Raw genomic sequence first — 19,289 nt, 5'->3', positions numbered from 1 at the left:
ACAGGCGCCCGCCACCACGCCTGGCTAATTTTTTGTATTTTTAGTAGAGACGGGGTTTCACCGTGTTAGCCAGGATGATCTCGATCTCCTGACCTTGTAATCCGTCTGCCTGGGCCTCCCAAAGTGCTGGGATTACAGGCGTGAGCCACCGTGCCTGGCCAAGTTTTCTATTTTTTTGTTAACATTTGTCTGGTATCTATTTTTCATTCTTTTACTTTTAACCTTTCTATGTCATTATGTTTTAAATGTGTCTCTTGTAATCAGAGTGCAGATGGATTTAAAAAAAAAAAGTAGCTAGTAAATTTAGCACATTATATTTATTGTGATTATAAATATATTTGGATTTATTTTGGTCACCTAATTTTGAGCAATTTTTTTACTTTATTTCCTTTTTTTCTTTTTGTGGATTATTTTGGAATAGCACAGGGTTTTTTTGTTTTTGTTGTTTGGTTTTTCTTGAGACGGAGTTACGCTGTTGTTGCTCAGGCTGGAGTGCAATGCTGCAATCTCAGCTCACCACAACCTCTGCCTCCTGGGTTCCAGCGATTCTCCTGCCTCAGCCTCCTGAGTAGCTGGGATTACAGGCATGCACCAACACGCCCGGATAATTTTGTATTTTTAGTAGAGACGGGGTTTCTCCATGTTGGTCAGGCTGGTCACGAAGATAAGCACAGTTTTATTTATTCCACCTTATGCCCCTTACCCCTACCAGTTGCTGCTTGGACTAAATACATTCTATTTTTTTTTTTTTTACTAGTTACCTTTAACATTTAACATGTATATTTGACTTAACAAAAATTAAAGTTAATATCTCTAAGGAAGAGTTAAGATTTTGGGTGATGCCATTCATATAGCCACAGGGAACAAGGACTTAGAGCATATTTGGAACCAAAGCTAAGGCCTGTTTTGTATGTGCTGGGTTTGAGGATACATCCAATTATCACCTTAGCAGGTGTCTGTCTATACATCTACCTTCAGTGGCTTTATACACTTTGCAAAATATCCTCCTTCATGGGTATTCCACATTGCTTACATAGTGACAGGGATTAAAAACAAAACTAAAAAATAAATGTCAGTGTTTGCCTCCCTTTGATTCTTAACACATCACCGTCTTTCCTTCCAGCTTAGTTTCCAGGGACAAGCTGAGCACAAATGTTTCCTAGAAATAATGGGCTTTGCAAATAACTATAATAACTATATAGTAACTGTACTATATTAACTGTCAATAAGCTGAGAACTGAGTCTGAAATGCAGACCAGGATTTTTTCTTACGAAACCATGGCTTACCTTTGCGTCCTTCATCTTCTCTGCTATGTTTGTGGCTTAATCACAGGGGGAGGAGCTTAGCTCATTTCTGCCAAATATGGGAATGAAAAACTTCTATTTTCAAACCAATTAAAAAATCATTTTAAATTAAGCATTTAATCACAGCTGACTTAGATCACACCAGGCTCCAACTAGTTCAACATAACCAATTACTACTATCTCCTATAGGTCAGGTCCCATTTTTCAAGTGCTGTATGAACATTGCACCCATTTAATCCTTCAGACGACTGTGTGAGAGGCAGGGTGAGAATTATCAGAGGAAACATCTCAGAAGCAGCGAATGACTCGCCAAGGTTCCCAGAGCCAACGTGGTTGCTTACTATCCACATCCTGTTCATGTGTCAGAGTTCAGGTTCCCTTCCAGAGGCCACAGCTGATAAAGTATGTCAGCCTTAACATAGATGTTCCAATAGGCTTGGTGTTCCTCTAACCTGGGTGTCACTGATAAACCAAAAAAATCATCTGGATTTCCTAAAATCTCCCCAGTGCCCCAAATCTCAAAGGGCTGGGCTTCGTGCACAATGATAACATGGAGTTCGCCGGGCTTGATCTTCTCCGTTTCCCAACACAACACAGACAATCCCCTCCTCTGACAGCCACTAAAAAGAAAATAGTAACAAGAAGCAGAGCTTATAAAATTCCATTACACTTAATGCCTGATTTTACTTAGTTAATGGATTCATTTATTAAAGCAATTTGTGTAAATCTCCAAGGGCCTGCTAAGGTTGCTGCCTTATGGTTTTATCACGTCATATACTTCCTTTATTTCTATCCTTTAACAAATAGTGGATTGGCAAGGAACTTTGAACCAACTACTGCTCAAACTATAGGTAAATTACAAATAAAGTTTAAAATAAGGACTTTTCATGCCCCAGGGGTTTCCTTTAGCAACAAAAAGGGATTTCATTTTTTGTATGTTTCAGCTGAGTCATCAATCCCAGCTACCATTGTCTGTCAGTTTCATGTTGACTCCAGGCTTATTTTCAGGAGCCTACTTGTCTCCTTCAGGTTTTCAGGTGTGGATATGAAGGGTTTGGGGAGCCATCTGACATCAGTATAGGCACCCTCATGATGGTCCCTCTCACTGAGGGGAGCAGGCAGACAGCAGAGGTGTGGCCTTGTATAACTGCAGGTGGTCAGGAGGGAGGGGCCCCTGAGGACCTGCTGGGCTCTGGCCGAGGTCAGTTAGCCAGTGAGAACTCCACAATGATTAAGTCTGGGCTGTATGGCTCATACACACATGATCTAGAATCTAGGTGGATCTAGAAGAAAGTCCATTCTTTTTTTTTTTTTTCTTTTTTTGAGATGGAGTCTCGCTCTGTTGCACAGGCTGGAGTGCAATGGCGCAATCTTGGCTCACTGCAACTGCCGTCTCCCAGGTTCAAGCGATTCTCCTGCCTCAGCCTCCTGAGCAGCTGGGACTACAGGCACGCATCACCACGCCTGGCTAATTTTTGTATTTTTGGTAGAGATGGGTTTTTGCCATGTTAGCCAGGCTGATCTTCAACACTTGACCTCCGGTGATCCACCTGCCTTGACCTCCCAAAGTGCTAGGGTTACAGGCATGAGCCACCATGCCTGGCCTGAAAGGCCATTCTTAACATGAAATTGCCCCACAATCAGAAGCAAATGGGGACCTACACCGGAGGAAGTCAGAGACAAGGAGAAACAAAATTCAGCCCACCTGAGATTGACAATACAAATGACTATCTGTTCAGTTAAGTGGCAACCACTAGTATATAATTATTGTCTCCTGTACCAAATGAAGTACATAACTTAGGAAGTGCTTGGAAAAAATAAATGAAAGAAAAAATTCATTATCTCTTAGTTGTACTTTAAGGAAGGGGAATCTGGTGATGGTTGTGTGCTAATGGAGAGGTAAGGCGTAAAGATATCCAAAGAGCTAAATTGCTTTACTTTGGAAGTGGATCCAGAAGGGAGTGGAGTGAGAAGTTAGAATGAGAGGCTGGGTGGAGAGAGGAGTGAGTGGAGAGACAGAGGAAGAGACAAAGGGAGAGAGAGTAAGAGAGCCAGAGGTGGGCACAGAAGGACTTAGAGGCTTATGGATAAGAGAGAAAGTTTGGAAGAGACAGTGAGGATGGAGAGAGATTGTACTATGCAAGGTAAACTCTGCAATCCTCTCTATGAAATTGACATAAATAAAATTATATATATATGTAATATTATATTTATTTTCTGTCTGTTGCTTATTATGCGAAAAGAATTGATCGAAGTTTCACCATATGGGATAAAGGGGACATTTGGGACGGTCTGACTTTAAATATAGTTTATATGGTATATGCAAAATCCTCTTTGGGGTTCTTGGAGGCACCTCCAACAGTAGCTGAAACCAGGGACAATGGCGGGCCCATGTGGCAGCAGAGTGGGAAAAATGTACCAGACACGTTAAAATGCCAGGAGCAGAGAAAACAGATGGAGGCTTCCAACATGAGCCCTCATTTTAAAGTCCTAAGGACAAATTATTGTAATTGGTGTCGATTTATGAGGGAACTGTCTCCTATGACAGCAGCTCCACAAGGCTGCTGCAGGCACTGATGGATGGTTAGTGCAGGGAAGACAGCGTAGCTGCTGGTCTTCCATGATGCTCACGAAGCTGCTGGGGTGGGCTTCTCCTGGAGAAGGAGGAGATGCATGGAGTCCTGTTTCATGGATGACATGGGGGCAAAAGGAGAGGCTGTTGGTGGAGACTAGCCAACCTTTGGGTCACAAATGAATAAATATATGAATGACAAGTTAATGGTGGCAGATGTACACGCCAGCCAATGGGTGAAAACCCCACTTCTCATAAAAAGACTAGTGTTGATAAAGTCACTAAACCTTTTCATGGTGATCAAGAGAAAAATGGGGCTTTCCGTTCCCAGATTCCTTTTGTGGTTCAGCTCCATTGCTTACTAGCTGTTGCCCTTGGGCAGGTCACTGAACATCTTTAAGCTTTGGTTTTATTTTATTAAAACTGAGGATAATATTAGTGTCCACTTCAAAGGATTATGGTGAGATTACTTGAGATAACCTGTAGCCCAAAATACATTAATGATGAGGATGATGATTTTCATTCCAAGACCACTTGGTAATCAATATGTATTGATGATCACATTCACTACACACACTTACAAAGTGCAGCTCCCAGGCCGGGCACGGTAGCTCATGCCTGTAATCCCAGCACTTTGGGAGGCTGAAGCAGGCGGATCATGACATCAGGAGTTCAAGACCAGCCTGGCCAACATGGTGAAACCCCATTTCTACTAAAAATACAAAACTTAGCCAGGCATGGTGGCGCACTCCTGTAATCCCACCTACCCGGGATTAAAGCAGGAGAATTGCTTGAATCGGGACCTGGGGGACAAAGGTTGCGGCGAGCCGAGATCGTGCCACTGCACTCCAGCCTGGGCTACAGAGAGAGACTCCGTCTCAAAAAATAAAAATAAAAAAAAAATTTTTTTAAAGGTACAGCTCCCATGTTAGTTTCCTGGTCTCTTTTTGGCCTCTTTCTTTTCAGAGTCACCAGCACTTCCTTCTCCTAAGTGGTGGGGCAAGTATATGTTTTAACCAGTTCTAATGCTCATTGGTTTTGTTTTTTAATCCTCTGAGGTGTAAGCGATGCATTTTCACATTAATAATATAACTTTGTATATAGTGGCTACATACAATGTTAAAGGTATATTATATATAACATGGTGGTTTCTGTGTTCTATCACACATTAGAAAATAGCTAGGATGAAAACAGCCTGTGTGCAAGGGACAGACCCACCTCTCAGCCACATGAAGCTATGGGAAGCTGTGGAATGGGCAGGGACCAGGCACAGCCTTCATAATCTGTCTCGTAACATTTCCTTTGATATGGTGTTTGCCCTTTACAAACCCCACTCACTCCCACTCTGTGCCTTTTTCCCTGGTTCCAGCTCTGTTTCCCCCAGTCAATCCAGAAGGTTGCCTTAACACTCTAACCCTTTGCTGTCCCTGTTGTGTCCCTGAAAGGCCTCCTGTGCCTTTGGCTACAGGTCCTGAATGTCCAGGCCATCTGTGCTATCTGCTTCGCTGTACCTCATCAAGACAGCGTGAGGGTGGAGGGCAGAACCTTGGTCCTGGCCTCTCAGCTTTTGTGGGTTTCAGCCAGACCCTGGGTGTTATTTTAGTGCAACTTTGGTGTTTAATTTGAGGATGTGTGTGGACCAGAAGGAGGGACCAAAACATGATTTTTTTTCCCCTTGGTCAAATGATTAAATTTGAAGTTCTAAAAAATGCACAGTTTGGTCCAAAGCTGTGTCCAACTGGGAAAAGAGAAATGCCCTGGAAACCCCTCCCAGGCCTGGGACCATCCTTCCTTAACCACCAGCCGCCCCACAGGCCTGCGGACTGCGGGCATCACCTGGGCAGGCTGTGCTTACTCACTCCCCAGGAGCCCTGTGCCCTGAAGCTGTCCTTCCTCTCTTCAAAGTGCATTTTGTGCCTTTGCTGGAAGAACCGACTACAGATTTGTTCAATTTCTTACAGTCTTGAAAGCGCCACAAGCAGCAGCTGCTGAGCCATGGCTGAAGGGGAAATCACCACGTTCACAGCCCTGACCGAGAAGTTTAATCTGCCTCCAGGGAATTACAAGAAGCCCAAACTGCTCTACTGTAGCAATGGGGGCCACTTCTTGAGGATCCTTCCGGATGGCACAGTGGATGGGACAAGGGACAGGAGCGACCAGCACAGTAAGCCCATCTCTATGACACCCCCTTCCCTTTCTGACAGCTTCTGTAGTCGAGGTGGGAGGAAGGTACATATTTAAGTACAGGTACTTGCTTCTCCAGGGTTCTATTCAGGCGTGACACATTCAGAGGTGGAGTCACATAAATGTGTAGAATGTCTGGGTTTGGAAAATAGGGAGTTGTGGGGGCCACCACTTACCCAGACGTGTCCTATTTCAAGTTTTTTAAAGCACTCTCTGCTGACCCAACAGAACTGGCTGCCGGTGCTCGATCCCTGTATGTTTTCCCAGGTTTCTGTAACTAGTGAAGGATCTGGCCCCCAAGGCTAGTCAGGAGTCTGCATGCTCCATGATGGGATGAACCAGACGTGCATGGTGGTAAATCCTGCACAGAGATGTGGGCTCCGTTTCAAGTCAACTGACTCTCCTGGTTATGTTTCCACTGGGCTTGATTTGTGAAATCCTAGTTCATAATCGTAGTCTTACACAACATAAATTACGCAGCTTTCCCTCTGCGTATCACGCAGATGTGGCTGTGGTAACCAGCAGAGGTAAAGTCATTCTCCAGACCTTATAGAAACTGGAGAGTAGGAGCGACTAGCGCCAAATGCTGAGTATCTCTTCCAGCACTTCCTGGCAGCCCGGGTCTCAGAGGTGTTGATAAATGAAGGTATGACTCTGGAGAAAAGAATCTTCTTGACTCTCTAAGTATAAAAAAATCTCTTCCTTCTGCTTTGATACTTCTGGCACTGGTGTGTATGTTTGATATTAGGTGTCCAGGTCCTATCATGATGTCATCTGAGATCCCCTGAGTCCCACTGCAGCATCAGAGGTTACAAAGAAGCCTAAAGCCAGATCCAGTCCCTGCTTACAGGGTCAGCAATCTCAAGAGTCAAACATAAAACAAATCAAGAGAAGGAAAATCAGGAGACACAGAAGAAGCCAGGCAGGCAGGAAGTTTCTGTAGGACTGGCTTTAAAATGCAATACAAAACACTCACTTTGACATGATGGTTTATAGATCAGGTGGTCTTAATTATTCATGGACCATGCACCAGAGGTTGCAGGTTCTAAGCACAAATGACCACTTCACTGGTGCTCATGCTCTACCCTCAGATGCACGGGTAATGGAGATGGACGCTGACGTTTACACACGAGGTGACATTGTTCCTTCCTCCCCACCCACCACACAGACCCTTGAGATGAGGAGCAGGAAGGCTGACGCTGGGGCTTGCAGCTGCAGAATTAGCTCTTTTGGGCTTTGTTTTGATGGTTTATCTTCAAATGGGCTTGCTGAATGCGTTATTTTCAGTGAAAAACAGGTGTCAGAATGAGGCAAAAAAAGGACTCTAGTTTGTTAAAAAGCATACATAAGCAATGTTCACTGCAAATTAGCAAACTTAGATTGTAGTCCATTGTGTCAGGCATGATACACAATTCATGTGATCTGCCCCACAGAACACAAGGGAACAAGCTTTAATTCCTCTGGGTTTTAAGTGTTCCTAATACATCTTACCAATTTTCTGAAAAAGTAGGGAATGCTCTCCAGTCCTCAGAACCCAAGAGGAAAGACAAGCTTCGTGATATGTTCCTTGGGGTTAAGCTAGCTCTTCTGGGAAACCTTGACTTCTGGAGTAACAAGAGGCTCCAATACTGGAATTTCTTTTTTTTTTTTTTTTTTTTTTTTTTGAGACGGAGTCTCTGCCGCCCAGGCTGGAGTGCAGTGGCCGGATCTCAGCTCACTGCAAGCTCCGCCTCCCGGGTTCACGCCATTCTACTGCCTCAGCCTCCCAAGTAGCTGGGACCACAGGCGCCCGCCACCTCGCCCGGCTAGTTTTTTGTATTTTTTAGTAGAGATGGGGTTTCACTGTGTTAGCCAGGATGGTCTCGATCTCCTGACCTCGTGATCCGCCCGTCTCGGCCTCCCAAAGTGCTGGGATTACAGGCTTGAGCCACCGCGCCCGGCCTGGAATTTCTGTAGCAATGGAAAATGGCTTCCTTGTTGTCATTCCATCATTAGCAAAACAGACTGCACTCTGGGTGTGTAACGCTGGCACAACTTCTGGAGTCCACAGTGGATTTGGTCGCCTGACTTAGGATGTCAGGAACCCCTAGAAAGGAGCACAATGTAGCCCTGGGAGTGCAGGAGAGGATTTCTGCATTCAAGGAATGCCAGATTATTTTCCAAGTGAACTGGGGCAACTGCACCTTTCTGTCCTCACTTTTCTCATTTGTACAAAAAGAATACTAATATTCCTTGCCTCACAGGTTTCTTGGGAGGGTTAAATGAGATAATATAGTGAGAGTTCTTGGCACAGTGGCTGGCACAGAGGAACAGCACAGCACGTGTTGGTTCATATTGCAGTTATCATCATCGAGCCTTCTATATAATCAGCCTAGCATATGGTAACAGAGGGTCGTATTTAAGGACCTTCCAGACTCTTCTTTTTTACAGTACTGCCACCCAGGAAAGCCAAGGGGCTAGATGCAGGCTTGGATTCAGGGTTTCTCTGCCAACACTCAGAGTTGTCGTGTGGGCCTATCATTTGCTTACTCTGAACTAAGAACAAGGACCACGAGGACAGAGATCAGAATAAGTGGGGTGGGTGGTCAGAAGCCCATCCCTGTACCTGTCATTACCGGAACTGGATATTCCGCTGCAGAGTCAGCAGGCTCCAGTTCAAGCCTACTCTGCCCCTTTCTGCCTGGAGCAGCCCTGGACAATTAACGTTCTTGCCATTATGCATTCTTTCTGTTTGCAAACTCTGCAAGAGAAGCTTCAAGCTCCCCAGCCCTGGGACTCCAGTCCTTTCCTAACTAGAAATTTAAGTGTCTCCAGTGTTCCCAACTAATTTTCAGGAAAATCATTTAATCTCGCTGAGACTCAGTTTCTTCACCTGTGGAATGGAATGGCAGCATTGCCTAGTGTGCCTCATAAGGGCGAAACTTCTATTTACTAGGATTCTGCAGGTGAGAGGCGTCCTGGGCACAGAGGTACTCCCTGAATGTGGTTCTGTCGCCCTCTTCTGCCCGGTGGTGGTACTGCCAAAGCCCTTCTGAGTTTCAAGGGTTATTCAGAAACAGAATTGCCTCGGCCAGGCATGAGGCGGATGCTCCCTGGCTACATGTGATCCGCACGGCCTGGCAAGGAGATATTTTCGATGCCTTGATCACTAGTTTGAACATAATTAGAGACTGAGGTGACAGAGTCACATGTTAAGACTTCCTTCAGAAAGAGCGTTTCTAAAAGCCAATCGAAAAATTTAAAAAAATCACACAAGACAGAACCGTATGCCTTTGAGCTCTACAAGACAGAAATAACTCCTTTCATGGCTTCTCTTTGTCCCAAGGTCATTGATCTTTCCTGGGCAAGTGTATCTTCTTCCTGCCTCAAGGAGAATGAGTTTCCAAGTACCTAACATTTCTTACAGTGGTATAACGCTAGGGCAGATGCTCGTGTGGGGGCCATTCTAATAGAGACCTGAGTAAAATGTCTCTACTGGTGGACTTCTGGCCTGCAGAGAAGATGGTTTTGGTTTGTCCCGTTACCATTCTTCAGATCACTGCTGCAGGCAGTTACCAATATGGACTGTGGACGCTGGTTATGCTGCCATGCTAGGAAGGCCAGGCAGAATCACCCAGGGAGTGCTGCATAGATCCCAGGGCTGATGGGCACAGTTTGTGAGAAGGTTCATGTTGGCCCCTAAGCTTCAGCTCAGGGAGACACATAAATGGTGTCACCATGAGAGGGGGGGGTCCTGGAAGAGGATCAGGTCTGGGGGAAGATGGCCAGTTCCATTTTGGACACAAGCATTTGAAGAGTGTCTCATGTACCATGCAGCCGTCCTTGGGGTTATAATTCTCCATTTATTTGTGCAATTATTTAATGGTTTTCCCTCCTACTGGACTCCTAGAGGATAAGGACTTTGTCTCTTATTGCTCAACACTACAAACTTTGTGTCTAGCACATTGCCTGCCACTTGGTAAAATGCCCAGTAAACATTAATTTTATAAGTGACTGAACTGTATTGGTGGCAGCTAAATTCAAAGTCAACAATATATTCAATAAACATCTGTGAGCCCTGATATATGCTGGGCATTGTGTTGAACTCCTCCACTTCCACCTAACCACAACCTTGAGAGGTTACTAATTATCATCACTCTAAGAACACTGCAGCTGACAGGCGTGACCAGCTCCTAACTGGGAGGGCTTGGCACCGACCACATCTTCTGTTTCCAGGACTAAGGCTCCTTCTGTATCCCACCACCACCTGACACCAACATCATGACAGCGGTTCCGCCCCACAAACTGATTCAATACACACATCTGTGCTGTGGGTCAGATGGGTGGAGGTCAAGTCCCAGCACTGCTATTTACCAGCTGTGTCATCCTGGGACAGTTACTTCTCAATGTGCCTCAGTTTCCTTGTTTTAAAAGCAAGAATGACAACAGCACCCACTCATCGGAATGTGGGAGTTTTAATGTGATAATGTTTGTAAGAGTGTTTAGCACACTGCTAGGCACATAAGTGCTCCAAAAAAATGATATTGATCATCATTCTTCTGGGATTCCTGAGCCTTCCTCACCTAACCACCTGACCTGTCAAGTCTGTTAGATTAAGTGAATGCTATGCTTGCTCGCAGAACTGAGGGTGACTCTTTGTCCCAGCTTCTCTGGGACTACCTGGGTTGAAGCCCCTGAGGCCTGACACAGAGGCATAATGTGCCCAGGCACAGGTGCAGCAAACCCCGCTCCATCTCACTCCTCTGGCAGGGCAAGTCTGCTCTGTGTTTGATTCTGATCTTTCTGGGGAGTTTCCTCTCTGGTGAAGGGGGACCATGACTTATCCCTCAATGGGATTATTAACTGGAACAATAATTAGAGAATAATTTCCTTATGAGCATTCCAAACCTGCAGCTGCCTGCCATAGCCCACAACCCCTCACCTCCCCAAGCACGCAAGAGGCTACGTGGGGAGCAGAATTACCGGCACCACTCACTGCACAAATGGAAACATTCTTAGGCAAAGTGCGTGCCAATCAAATATTTATAAATCAAGCCACATCCTAAAGGCAGTAGCAGAATTCACTGGTCAAAACAATCCTACCTTGCAGCCCTTTCTAAAGGGCAGGTTCCTCTTCATGAAATGCCTCCTGCCCTGTTGCTTTAGGGGAGTCCAGACTTCTATTCTCTGGTTGGGATCACTCAGCACCTAGCGGGTAAGGCACTGTATTCCCCACCAGCATAGACCTGAAGTCAAAACAGCTTTTCAAATGACTACTATGGGGAGAGCTGGACCCCACTGCCAGAAGTCAGAGAGAGGGGAAGGTCTCCAGGCAGGAATGTACTCCACACCAGGGTTCTCTCGCCTCGGTCACACGTGATGGAAAGGACTCCTTGCCCTCCTCCCCACAACCCTCATCTGATTGCATAGAGGATTTTTATACATAAACTTTAAAATACACACACACACACACGCATAACATATAATATATAAACTATATATAATATATACATATATGTCATTCAGTCTCTGGACTGTATCAAAATTTTCCAGGCACCTTTTTTAGATCTTAAAGAAGCAGACAACTTTTAAGATAAGGGTTTTTTCCATATATGTATTTACATGTGTGTGTGTATATATATTTATATATAGATGTGTGTGTATACATATGTGTGTGTGGGGGTGGGGTGGGTGTATTTTTTTAAATACTGGAATTATTTTCCCCCAAATTCGATTTTTCCCCTTCTCTGTCTTTCTCTAATGTTTTACCAATCCCGGCTTGTGGCTACATTTTAATTATAAATGCCACTGACATAAAACAACCTCACCAAGTTCTGAATGAGGCTGACCTCACTTTGGGTAAACACGGCAAAAGACGGGAAGTCTCCAACCCAGAATAAACCAGGCACATAATCTCTCTTGGCCTCTCTTTGGAGAGCAGAGGCGGAAAGCAGGCTTAGAGGCCACGGACAGACATGCTACAGAAGCAGAACCTCTCTTTCCAGGCATTTTCCTCATTGAATGCACCAGTTGTGGTCTTATCTTTACATTTTCCTGGGATGGGACAGGCAGATGCTAGGATAGCTTGGGGCTCAGAAACAGGGTGCAATACCTCAAAGTTGACTTCTCTTGGCACTGGCAGGCTCATAACCCTTTTTCCTTCTTTCTACCTTTGGAAAGTAAGGGATTGCTGTTCTTATGTGAACAAACTACTGCTAAGACCTAATGGAAGGCTTTGGGAAGCAGAGGAGAAAACCAAAGCTACGAACTTAGTTCCTCAGACAAAAGGTGTGAACACCTAGTTGGGGGCTAGCACAGCATGCAAAAGCTCTGGGCTCCCCTTTATGTAGGTTTCCCAGGTATGCAGGGACTCGTGAACCAGTTTAAATAATGAGCATGGGACAAGGAAGACCATGACCCATGAAGGTGAGTCTGCACATTTCAGTTTAATTGACATATAGTTCTGACAAATAGGCCGTCCCCAAACCAACACTTCTTAACTCATTCCTAGTAAAGGAACAGGACTCTGGATTCTACTGAGGGCACATACAGTCACAAATCCACTGAGCAAACACTTCCAGCCCTCTGCCCGTACATTTTTACAATGCTTTATCTAAGTTTGAATTTCTCCAAGAAATTTCTATCATTAGAGTACCTTTTTAAAAGTTGCTTTCCATCTCTTCAGCTAAATTCATCGTAATGTCCCCATTTCAGAGGGAAAACGAAGTACCCTGAGGACCATGGACATGTCTTGTTTTTCAAAAAGTCCTTGCCCCTTCATCCCTGAGATGCTTGAGAGACAAAGACCTTCCTATTCATAGATAGCAAGTCCTAGATCCCTGGATGGGATAAAGAAGAAATGCTTGCTCCTCCTGATTTGCTCTGTGCGCTAACCTGGTCGGGGTGTATTGAAAAAGGGAGTGGACAGAGAAGTTAGAGCTTTAGAGGGGCCTCATCTACCCTCCTGCCTCCCCAGTTCTCCTGGGTCCCAGTCTGCCCCCAGGAAGACCCAGCTTTTATGAGTGCTTATGCTCAGGTCTAGATGCAACATGGACTCATGCCTAAGCTGGGTCATAAAACATCTCAGGGGTCACCAGGAACAAAAAGCGGGAGTCTTGGCCAGCTCTGAGTGTCCCATTGACTATGAACGGAGCTTTAACACATCAGCTACCATTCTAAAAGGTATGAAGGAGAATTAGGGGAGATCATTAGCAAATCCCTGATGAAAATTTTGTAAAATACACAAAACAATATACATAGTTCATGTATATGTAGTAAAATAGAAAACTATGCACTAGATATAGACTAAACATCAGGAATCCCATCACCCAGAGTCCTCTGGTGTCAGCAGCTGGCTGTTCTTACCTCAGAACTGTTTATAAAGAAATAGAGTTAGGATGAAGGAAACATTTCCTCAACTCCTCTCCCAGTCTTAGTTCCTCTTATCCTTCCCAAAGCAGCTACTTGTATGAATTTGGTCAGTATCTGGTGCACAGTTTTATATTTTAGTACAGATATATTCATGAGCTACATACGTTGTATTGTGTTCTTTTTTTTTCTTTTCTTGAGACGGAATCTCACTCCGTCGCCAGGCTGGAGTGCAGTGGCGCGATCTTGGCTCACTGCAACCTCCACCTCCCGGGTTCAAGCAATTCTCTTGCCTCAGCCTCCTGAGCAGCTGGGATTACAGGAACCCACCACCACGCCTGGCTAAATTTTTTTGTATTTTTAGTAGAGACGGGGTTTCACCGTGTTGGCCAGGCTGGTCTTGATCTTCTGACCTTGTGATCTACCTGCCTCAGCCTCCCAAATGTATTGTGTTTTTTAATACAATTTTCATCAAGGATTTACTGTATTCTTCCACTGTAATTTTTTTTCACTGTATGTTATATTCTGCCTTTCTTTGAAAGGGAATTTTTTTAAAAAAAAACCACACACACACACACACACACACACACACACACAGAGAGATAAAGAGAGGAAGAATGTTGCAGTTTTTGTGCTTTTGTTTGCTTTTAGCTCAAAAACAAGTGGAGCTTTTGTTATTGCATTGCTGTATCACTCAGAGTTCATTTGTCTGTATCCCTAATCATGCGGAAGCCCCGAGTGCAGGGACCATGCCTGGCACTGAACGTAAGTCCCAGCACCTAGTAGATGAATACGTGTTGACTGAATGGTTCTCCGTCCCCCGACCCTGAGCTGCTACCTGAGGAAGGAGCTGCTGCTGTGTGGCCAGCCCCTCCCTCTCTTCCCAAGGCCCCCCTTTCTCATGCTCTCTCCTTCCTTGCCCGTCCTCAGCAGCAGCTGCAAGAGGATGTAGGTCTGGAAAACTGGAATGAAGTCACACTAGAGAGCTGGACACCTAGCCAGCTACACGAGCCGCTCAGCCTGGGTGTTGCTCCTTCCTGCCAGCCCTATTTGCAGAAGGATATATGTTTAGGAAACTTAGCCAGAGTGAAACCTAGTGAAAATGAGCTATGAAACTTGGACATCCTGGAGAAATAATATTTACAGAGGAAACTCTTGAGACGAACTCTCACCGGTGCAACAACCCTGGTGTCGGGACTCATGGCTGAGGGCTGAAGTCATGTGCTAAGCAGGCCTCTGGCTCTTGTTTACCTCTAGGAGGCCTCTTCATGGCCATGATGGAACTCCACAGACGGCAAAGCCAAGCCTGTTCAGCCCCATGGCCAGACAAGCGGGTGCTATTGAAGGCAGCAAAACAGAAAAGCATAGGAAATGAAAAGCTTTTTAAAAATCTTCCTTGATTGGCCAGGCACAGTGGCTCGCGCCTATAATCCCAAGATTTTGGGAGGCCAAAGGGGGGTAGATAACTGTGGTCAGGAGTTTGAGACCATCCTGGCCAACATGGTGAAACCCCGTCTCTACTAAAAATACAAAAAAAAGAAAAAAAAAAAAACACTAGCTGGGCATGATGGTGCGTGCCTGTAATCCCAGCTACCTGGGAGGCTGAGACAGGAGAATCACTTGAACCTGGGAGGTAGAGGTTGTAGTGAGCTGAGATCGCGCCACAGCACTCCAGCCTGGGGAACAGAGTGAAACTCCATCTTAGAAAAACAAACAAACAAAAGAAAAACTCCTTGATTACCTTAAAAGACCTCCCCTTTGGGGTTTCTGTAGCACCTATAATGTGTTTGACTAAATATCTACATATATGGGTGATAGGTTGGAAAGAGTCCCAGGCAGCTAGCCTCACCTCATTCTGTGGCTACGAATGGGATCCTGGATGGCCACCCGCCATCTTGTCCATATGTGATCTTGAACACAAGAGGGTCCGAGCAGGAGAGTATGGCTGAATTTGGATCAATCCATTCCCATAATTGGAGCCCAAGAGGTTATGTGAAAGAGAGGAAAAATGTAGGATACTTAGAGTACTCAACCTAGGGTTTGGTCATGATTTTTCCCCTTCTTAGAAGTATAACCTTGCATAAAACACACTCTCACCAAACTCCAGCTCTTCACCTAAAGGACAGAGCAAGCACCACCTTCCTCCAGGGAACACTTCGAGGAGCAGAAAAGGTCACAAAAGCACAGAGGAAATAGTCTGACGAGTACTGGCCACTTTCCATGCATTAGCCCTTACAACAACTACCATTATAGATAAGGAACAGAGGCAAATAGTTTGCCGGATGATCACACAGCTAATAGGCAGCCAAGCAGAACTTGAGTTGATGCAGTTGTGTTCTGGAGCCCACACTCCTTAATTTTATACTGTTTATATCAAGATAGAAACTGGCACATTGTAGGTGATCAGTAAAAGGTTAGCCCTTTCCTTTGGTCTCTCTTAAACATACAGGATTATGCTGAGAAGTTGACAGAAAAGTGTATGTGAAGGTTCTCTGAAAACCATGAAGTCTAATAACCATTTAAAAAAAAAAAAAACAGCTTTATTGAGATATAACACACATACCATACAATTCACCTATTTAAGTTGTACAATGCAGTGGGTTTTCTTACAACTTAACAGAGTTGTGCAACCAACACCACAATCCATTTTAGAATATTTTCAAAAAGAAGCCCCATGCCTTTTAACCATAATTCCCCCATCTCCACCCACCCTGGCCCTGGATACCCTGAATCTACTTGCTGTCTTTATGCATTTGCTTATTCTGGACATTTCATTTAAATGGAAACATAAAACACATGGTCCTTTGTGATGCCTTCTTCCCACTCAGCACTGTTTCCAGACTCATCCGTGTTGTGGCAGGCCTCAGAGCTCTGTTCCTTTTTATTGCCAAAGAATATTCTATTGGCATTCCATGTATCTACTTGCTCCATAGACTGTTAGACTGAGAAATAACTTTATGGAGACTGAGCGCAAATACCCCTCATTTCACTGAAAAAGAGACTGTGTCTAAGAGGCTACACAGCCTAGCCAAGGTCACTCAGCTCAGAGCCCAGCCTTGAGCCTTACAACTCTCCACGCGGTCCCATCTTACTTCACCCCTCAGAGCATTATTGGAAACATAACAAAGTGCACAGCTGATTGATGATGGGCCAGCAGAATCATCTCTGCCAATATTAGCCCAACATCATTCATTCACCAAATAATGTAGACTGCCCACTGTGTGCAGGGCACTGTAGGAGGTGCTGAGGACCCCACAGGGAACAGGACAAGATCTCTGCCCTTCTTCTCAGAGTGTACACTTTCCTGAGGAGGCAGAAATAGATCAGCAGCTCCCTAGATAATAAGATCATTGCATGTTGTACTAAGCGCCATGAAAGAAACAAGGGGCAGAGGAGGAGAAGAATGTGGGGGAGGGTGGCATTGGCAGGGAGAATGGGGTGGGGATGAAAGGACCTCGTGCACAGACTGTCACAGGTTACTGGGGAGGGCCTCTTTTAGGATATTTAGGCTGAGGCCTGGAGGAGAAGGACGTTGTGAATATCCAGAGGAAGAAGGTCCCAGAGAGAAAGCATTGCATGTGCAAAGATCCCAGGAAAACAGGGAAAGTTTGAAGTTTAATAGAAGCAGAAAGACAGAGCGAGCAAGTGGTGTGACTGAAGGCTCGAGAGCAGAGCCCACCTTACAGTGGAGGCCCACTGGCCTGTTCCCTCATGGCTACACTCTCAGAGCTAACTATTCCTAGGAGGACCTGTGAGAAAGTGCATCAGTGGCTTCCAGTTCCTTCCTGTGAATTAAATAAACTCCACTTGCCACAGGAAGCTAGAGGAAGTCCTGAGTCTCTATAGCAAAGACTTCTAAGGAAGGGAGAATTGCATCTTAGGTAAGAGTGATAAAACTATGTATCATCCTGGGGGTGAATCAGGAGATAAGGAAAGCAAAGAGAAATAAGAAAATACAGGCATATTAACAGAGAAGTGGTTAAACAATTATGGTATAGCTACATAATGGAACACAATTCAATTGGCAAGAAGAAAGAAGTTCACTCTTTCTGTACTGATGTAGAAAGATCTCCAATTAGTTAAGAAACAAAAAAAGCAAGGGCAGAACTGTGTGCTCAGTACATTACCATTAGTATGAGGTAGTATGTCTTTTGCAATATATGCATACAAGCTCTCTAGAACGGATACACACACAAGGTGTCTAGGAGGGGTTTCCTTGTTTCTGTAACCCCCAGGAGATGTGCACTCCAGAAGGGAGCTTTTCACTATCTCCTCTGCTATTTGGAAACATGAAAGTATATTTCCTATTCAAAGAAACTAAATTAAAAATGAAAACAGGCCTGGATGCAGTGGCTCACGCCTGTAATCCCAGCACTTCAGGAGGCTGAGGCGGGCGGAGCACAAGGTCAGGAATTCGAGACCAACCTGGCCAACATGGTGAAACCCCCGCCCCGTCTCTACTAAAAATACAAAAAAATTTAGCCAGGTGTGGTGGCGGGTGCCTGTAATCCCAGCTACTCAGGAGGCTGAGGCAGGAGAATTGCTTGAACCTGGGAGGCAGAGGTTGCAGTGAGCCAAGATCGTGCCACTGCACTTCAGCCTGGGTGACAGAACAACATTCCATCTCAAAAGAAAAAAAAAAAAGAAAACAAAGAAAAGGCAATGAGGGGTCTAGATCTACCAACCAAAGCCCTGTGTGTTCCAGCCTCTCCTGCCCCTCGGCCTCTGCCAAGCTGAACCTCAGAGATGCCCCCTCATCCTCCTAGGGAACTACTGGGCAGCCACTGGTTCCTGGTCTAGATTTCACTCCTACTCGTAATGATGGTTCTGATGGTCTAGTGAACAAATAAATTATCCCGAAGAGTCTAGAATTAATTCCAATTCCCAAATGTGAACTATCAAAGCACCTCTCTCAAGAGGGCACCCGAGGGTGAATAAACAAGTTAATAATTATCAAATGAATACTGGATTCCAATTAAGTGTCCAGCACCTTGGGAGTGTCAATCAGTGTGAATGAGGAGAGTGTGACTCTGTAACTCACAGTCCTTTCCCTCCATCTCCAGGTTTCTCAATCTGGGTGCTGCTGACTCTCTGGGCTGGAAAATTCTTTGCTGTGGGGGCTGCCCTGTGCATTGTAGGATGTTAGCAGCATCTCCAGCCTCTACCCACCAGATGCCAGTAGCACCCACCCCCCCTAGCTGTGACAACAGAAACTGTCTTCAGAGATTGCCAAATGTCCCCTTTGGAGCAAAATCACCCCCAGTTGAGAACCACTGTTCTCATCACTGCATTTCCAGGTAACAGCTTCATTCTCCCCACATCAGGAACTGGCGATCACCCCTCTGCCTGTACCCCAGGTGGGTTGCCATAGAGGCTGAGGGATTGACGGAACCTTCATTGCGAGGGAGTTCCTTTAGTTTCATATGTGGCAACCAGTCCTAACTCCCTGGGAACCTCTTCTGTCTCAGGGAAAGTAGCAATCTCAGATTTTATAAAATAACCATCTGTGGATAGAAGTCTCTCCCACAACTAGAAGGCCCAGACAATTAAAAGGCACCCCTGGCCGGGCGCGGTGGCTCAAGCCTGTAATCCCAGCACTTTGGGAGGCCGAGACGGGCGGATCACGAGGTCAGGAGATCGAGACCATCCTGTCTAACACAGTGAAACCCCGTCTCTACTACTACAAAAAAAAAAAAAAAAAAAAAAAAAAACTAGCCGGGCGAGGTGGCGGGCGCCTGTAGTCCCAGCTACTGGGGAGGCTGAGGCAGGAGAATGGTGTAAACCCCGGAGGCGGAGCTTGCAGTGAGCCGAGATCCGGCCACTGCACTCCAGCCTGGGTGGCAGAGCGAGACTCTGTCTCAAAAAAAAAAAAAAAAAAAAG

At 45.3% G+C, this 19,289-nt stretch overlaps 2 protein-coding genes across 21 annotated transcripts in view; one reads left to right on the top strand and one right to left on the bottom strand.

Moving 5' to 3' along the window:
• The window catches only part of ARHGAP26 (Rho GTPase activating protein 26), an 899,552-nt gene that overhangs the window by 614,802 nt on the left and 265,461 nt on the right, over nucleotides 1-19,289 (bottom strand). The gene's annotated exons all lie outside the window — the stretch shown is intronic.
• FGF1 (fibroblast growth factor 1) overlaps nucleotides 1-19,289 on the top strand; it is a 111,031-nt gene that overhangs the window by 82,646 nt on the left and 9,096 nt on the right. For all 18 annotated transcript variants that reach the window (XM_073994515.1, XM_015452065.4, XM_073994513.1 and 15 more), the window contains one exon: nucleotides 5,839-6,041. In XM_073994515.1, coding sequence (XP_073850616.1) covers nucleotides 5,873-6,041 — 169 coding nt within the window. In that variant the 5' untranslated portion in view covers nucleotides 5,839-5,872. The remainder of the gene's footprint in view (nucleotides 1-5,838; nucleotides 6,042-19,289) is intronic.

Source organism: Macaca fascicularis, chromosome 6 (assembly GCF_037993035.2).
Source record: "Macaca fascicularis isolate 582-1 chromosome 6, T2T-MFA8v1.1".
NCBI lineage: Eukaryota > Metazoa > Chordata > Mammalia > Primates > Cercopithecidae > Macaca > Macaca fascicularis.
This window is presented reverse-complemented; position numbering and strand designations above follow the sequence as displayed.